Below are 6,215 nucleotides of genomic sequence, written 5' to 3'. Positions count from 1 at the left end.
AGGCTTTAGTAGTAGGTTGTAAATCCTTTCCTTTTGTGTACTTTTCGTTGACGATGTTTACTGACGCGCCACAGTCGACTTGGAAAACGACCTTGTCTTTGTTGATAAGCATTTCTGTACACACAAATCGTTTTTAGGGTGTCTTATTGTCAATGGCATTAATGGTGTTGTCAAATTCTAGTACGTCAATGCCGGAGAGGAAATCGTAGTTGCTGTCATAGCTTTCATCAGCGCTGCCCTCAGGGTCAAGTTCGTAGTCTCCGATCCCATGTACATTACGCTGGCTATCTTTACGGCACATTTTTGCAAAGTGGTTTCTGCCGCCGCACTTTCGGCATTTTTGCTGCCAGGCTGGGCATAACTCTTTCTTCATTGGCTGCTGTTCTCCGCAGAACTTGCATTTTCGAGCTTTGTTTTTCCCGGTTTTGGGCTTATCGTGCGTGGCATTCCGATCATTTTTTTGCTTTGATGTGGGTTTCCGGTCGCCGCGCGGCTTGGAAGAGACATAATTTACATAAGCATTATCAGCTACATTACCGGTACCTCCAGATATGGATTTAAATTGAAACATTCTGCGCTGCGGCACAAGTCCATGCATTTCTTTAGATTCAGACTTCTTTCTTGTAATAAACGCTTTCGTAGATTGTTATTGCTGATGCCAAGAAGGATGCGATCTCTCAACAGGCTCTCTGAGAGACAGTCACAAAACCCGCATGTTTTCGCTAGCGATCTAAGGGTGGCCACGTACGCGTCGATCGACTCATTTGGTTCTTGGGATCTATTATTGAATATGTAGCGCTCATACGTTTTGTTGACTTCGCCAATTGTGAATTCGTCGAATTTCTCAAAAATTTTGTAAAGCCGTTTCCGCTCATCGTCATTTCCGAACGATAGACCATTGTAAATCTTTAGCGCTTCTGGCCCGATACAATGCAAGAATAAGGCTACCTGATATTCCTGTGCTTAACTCTTTAGATTTGTGATGATGCTGTAATTCTCCCAGATCTGTTTGTAGGACTTCCAGTTGTCCCCTATGTTGCCATTTATCTGTAGATGACCAGGGGGCAATATACCTTTTATCAGAGGGTTCACTGTTGCTGAAGGCGAAGTTGCAGTGTTCGAGGGTGAAGTTTACGGTGGATCCATTATGCACTACTAGGGCACTGAAACTCTGTTTGATAGTGGGTTCGACTGGCTGCCACCATGTAACAATACTGACTATGGATACATATAGGAGACAGATGTGTTCTTCTCTACTGTATAGTCAGTCTATGGTCTATTGTATGGTCTACCATATTACCCAATGTTTATTTGAACAAGGCTAGCTTCCCATCAAGTTCCAAACCAAATTCAGGATAATTTTACTTGCATTCAAAGCAATTCATCGTGAACTCGTGGACTCGGCCCCAAGTACATATGAAGTCTAAATCCGAGTATAGTATTGGATTGAACAACGGTTATTACTGCAACCTCCGAATATCAAGACTGTGGCTACTCGGCTTGGTGACAGAGCTTTCCTTGCTGCAGCGTCCAAGTTGTGAAACTCATTACCCCGCAAACAGAGGGAAATGAAAGTCGCATAAGCTGTTCAAGAAGGAACAGGTCATGTTTTGCTATTATTACCTGCATTAGATTTTCTAGTAGTTAAATAATGAGTTAAACATTAATCTCTCAATATTTTTCATTATTAATAACGGAGCACCATTGGTAAGAAAATATGGTAACTCATCTATGCGAGAAAATTTGGTTTTCGTCAAAGTACGACCGTGCAACCATACACCTTTTTCCAAAATGGTCGCAATTTAAATATTTTTTTGTTTTTATTAAAATTAGCCCTTGATACCTCGTTTTTAAGCCTAAAATTCAAAAGAAGGGTCTAATTTAAATAACAACAAAAGAATGTCTAAATGGCAGCCATTTTGGAAAAAGGTGTATGGGAACGTCCACCCCCCCACCACCCCCTCCTCCATATATGACAAAGTGACCAGTATCACGTGACCATATCATGCGCTCAAGTTTTGAGAACGTGCAAGCGAAAGTAAAGCAAATGTAAAGATTAATATATGAAGACTGCAAGATTGTACTTACGAAGAAGTTGGGAGAATTCGAGACAGTTACGCAAACCCTCGACTGCGTCTCGGGTTTTCACAACTGTCTCAAATTCTCCCAACTCCCCCTCGTGTTTAGATAACGCTATGAAAACACGGAAAACCTTCTTTATTGCTTGAGCCTATCGTCTGTTGGAAATTTACTTTCTTGACGGCATAAATTATTTTTCTGACAAGAGATTCCCTATGCGGGCTCTTGAAATATGACCGTTATTGGTTGTAAGCAAGTCTCTTACGAATGAAAATTTGCGCAATTGCTTCGCGTTTGAAATACCCAGTGAACTACTGGCCAATCACTTGCATAAACAAGACTACCGAGCAATCCCGAGCGCGTTCAAAAGCATTCCACGCTAAATTACATGGCAACATTAGCGATGAACGAACTAAGCAGTGAAGTCAGCGAGACATTTTTGCTCTAGTGTTTCGCAGACTTTGTCGAGACCATCAACTTATTGACAGCAATTTCCCATTTTTTTCACTTAACTATTCCGTAGTAAACTGCATGTGTACCATCGACAATGCGTCAAAAGTCTAGACTTCGACACATTTCATCTCTATGTTCCGGTTCCTTTTTTCACAGAGAATCATTCATTTTCACGATGCTTTTTTTAACTTCATGCGCAAACTAATTCAATGCGTTACATTTAGAACACGTATGTACGTTCTGTTGCTTTTTTGACCCTTACTGAAGTCACGTTCACAAAGACATTTGGGCAGCGATTTAAATGATGATGTCAACTGTCATGGCATCTAAACAAAAAAATTAAAGTTTAACAAAACGACCAATTAAAAAAAGAAAAAAATTCTTTTTTACCCGCGGTGAACATATCATCTATCGGATTGTCGATAAGCAAACAAGGAAGAGTCCCACCGAATATCTCATGAACTGCATGGGCAGAAGAAGTTGCGTGGGCATCTGCTTGTCAAATTCTTGAAAAGTCGTTGGAAAAAATGAGAGGCCCTGCCAAGGCCAAACTTTATTTGACGACGACCCAGAAAGACTCTCTCTCACATCCGAGAGAGGTTTACATATGTCGTTGCACGAAGCCTTTTCCCAAAGATTTTAAACCTGATTGGTCATCAGTATGGCAAGAAATCACCGAGGAAGACCTCTACAGAGGAAAATTGCAGCCTCAGACAGAGAGAATCATTATCAGAACAGAAATCATGACACGCAAGATCGTTTTTCCGATTCTTTTTCAGCTCAGTCTGGGAAGATCGCCGGTATTCATCTTCCTCCAGATCCGCAATATTGTCATGATGTATTATTGGAACATGTAGGAAATAGTTGTGATCGTCTCAAGTTTTGAGAATGTGCGAATAAATGTAGCGAAAGTAAAGTGAATGTAAAGATTGTTATTTGAAGACCGCAAGATTGTACTTTACGGAGAATAAAGAACGATACACTTTACAGTCCTGAGAAAGTTCGTTTCGATTTCTCGGAAAGTGAGTTACAGGAACCAGAATTTGAGTTATCTGGGTAAATTTTGATCAAGGGAAATGCAATTTAGTTCGAGTTAGCGCGGAAATTCGAGTTATCCGAGTTCGAGTTACTGGGGTTTTACTGTATTATCAATTTTGTTGTTGGTGGTATTAGCGCATGTGAAAACGCATAGATGTGCGCTGTACAAATAAATGTTATTATTATTATTTTTATTATTATTATTATTATTATTATTATTATTATTATTATTATTATTATCATTATTTTACAAAACCCTTGAATGGTTACACCTTTCCAATGAAGACTTGGAAGGTATTGACAATGGGCCTCTGGATTACGTGGAAATTAAGCGACAGGAGGACGAGGTCCTTACGCCCGATAGGATCGTTTGGGGACTCCATGCATGCCCATTTCAAGATGCTGAAGCTGAAAAATAGGAACTGACAAAAAATCAGTCAGAGAAGGAGGATTACGAGAGACCACACATGTCAACGCTGTAAGGGAGAGGACATGTGGCAAAGTTTGAGAGAAAATCTCCCAGTGAATAAGGAAATGGGAAGCAATGGGAATAGATCTAGTAGATCTTGATGAACGAAACGGAAGAAGAGGAAACGGAAAGGTACTGCGCCTTGTTACAGGGAAGGATGGAATATTTAGCAGTTTTATATTTACAACGAGGAACGATTAATAAAGAGACTATTTAATTTATCCAAACTTCAGTATGACACAGGTCCTACAATACTGATCCATTTAGTAATGACAGGGATAATTAATGCATGACACGACAGCCGTTAAGTTTGACACATTATCATACTTCTTGTCTAATATAGAATTATAGAATGGAAAGAAACTAAACATTTCAAAGGCTTAAATTAAAACTCATCAAATCGCCCACATTTCATCGCCAGCTGCTCAAAGCACACGCTCAAGACAAACTATATCATTATACATCTGATGTTAAGAAAGCACTATTTGACTAAAGTTAATCACCGTTAATGTGTCCGCCTGGTGATATTTTCAAGCGACTAGAATTTTTGTTGTTCAGTTCTGTCTTAAGAGTGATAGGTATAATGTATGACATGACAGCCGTTTAGTTTGGCACATTCTCATACTTCTTGTCTAATATATAATTATAGAATGGAAAGAAACTAAACATTTCAAAGGCTTAAATTAAAACTCATCAAATTGCCCACTGCGAAACCAAATAGATTACACCTCATGACCAGCTGCTCAAAGCACAAGTTCAAGACAAACTATATCATTGTACATCTGATGTTAAGAGAGCACTAGTTGACTAAAGTTAATGACCGTAAAAATAATATGTCCGCCCGGTGATATTTACAAGTGACTAAAATTCCTGTTGTTCAGTTCTGTCGTCCTTTCATGGATAAAAGGGACTTGACCTTTTTTTCCCTTTTTCATTCGGTAATCCGTCAGAGTACAACGTGGATGCAAACCTTATCATAATTGATCTAAATGCTCAGTACGTGCAGAGGCCATCGTAAGCACCTACGTGGTGCCGTAAAATAAAAAGCGACCTAAAAAGCGACCTAAAATCGTCGAAATAAGGCATCTGAACATAAAACTGCACAGAGACCTCAATCATAAATTACTGCCTTTTTTTATCATGATTAATTCCTTGGAGGTTTGAATTAATCAATCGAGAAATGACCTTTGTCTTCTTGAATAATGTCATTCGTATCTGGCTGAGGTGTTATTTTATTTACGCAATCCCCAACATTCCTGCTTTCCTTACAAATAATCTTCCGGAATTCTCGTCTGAAACTAGGGTTCATACCAGCGTAAAGAAATGGATTGATTGTATTGGATATGTAAAGCAAAAACGAACTTAGCAGCAGTACGTTTCGTGGTATCTTTGCAACCAAGTGTAGGCGCATTACAAGGGCAATGATCCAAGAAGGAATCCAACAGATCATGAAAGCGAAAACAACTACGAATAGAGATTTACTAATTCTTATCTCTCGGGCACTAATAATGATTGGTGAGGTTTGTCTCAAGGACGACGTTTCGATTTTGTGCTGTTGCATCTTTTTCGCAACTTTTACGTAGCTATAAACGGTGATTGTTAAAGGTGTTAAAAGGAACAATGAGATGACGATGCCATAGTGTATCAGTGTTCCAGTTTCGCTGAGATGACCAACGGAACAACAGGCATATCCAGGGACAAAAGTAGTTTTTTGAACACCAGCTATGACGGGGAGGACATTATAACAGGCAACAAAAACCCAAACAGACGCTAAAAGTGTCAATGACTTTTTCCTAGAAAAGAACTTGTGATATTCATGCTCTGGCCTGCACATTCGCACATAACGATTGAGCGCTGTTAGCCCCATTGTTACTGGTGAGACGTACATGCCAAACAAAGAAAGGAGGGAATGAAAGCTACAGCCAACTTCGCCAAAAATCCAGCGGCCGCTTATGAGGACGCCAATCGTCAACGGCATTACAAACACGGCCGACAGTAAATCACTTATTGCCAGCGCGGTGATATAAAGATTCGTTGTTGTACGCAATCGTGTGTTTCTGTATACGGAGATGCAAACCAAGGTGTTTCCCATAAGGGACAGAAGGTTCAAGACAATTAACGAGCTTACTTCTACGACAACCAAATATACGCTTCTAGATTGCAGATCAGTCGCCAT

General features: G+C 39.8%; 1 protein-coding gene across 1 annotated transcript; it reads right to left on the bottom strand.

The window, feature by feature from the left end:
* Positions 1-5,204: 5,204 nt before the first annotated feature.
* On the bottom strand, positions 5,205-6,215 carry LOC138009922 (beta-1 adrenergic receptor-like). Its single transcript, XM_068856907.1, has one exon. The coding sequence runs from the start codon at positions 6,213-6,215 to the stop codon at positions 5,205-5,207; it is 1,011 nt and encodes a 336-aa protein (XP_068713008.1).

The sequence above is a fragment of the Montipora foliosa genome, chromosome 7, assembly GCF_036669935.1.
Source record: "Montipora foliosa isolate CH-2021 chromosome 7, ASM3666993v2, whole genome shotgun sequence".
NCBI classification, from domain to species: Eukaryota; Metazoa; Cnidaria; class Anthozoa; order Scleractinia; family Acroporidae; genus Montipora; species Montipora foliosa.
This window is presented reverse-complemented; position numbering and strand designations above follow the sequence as displayed.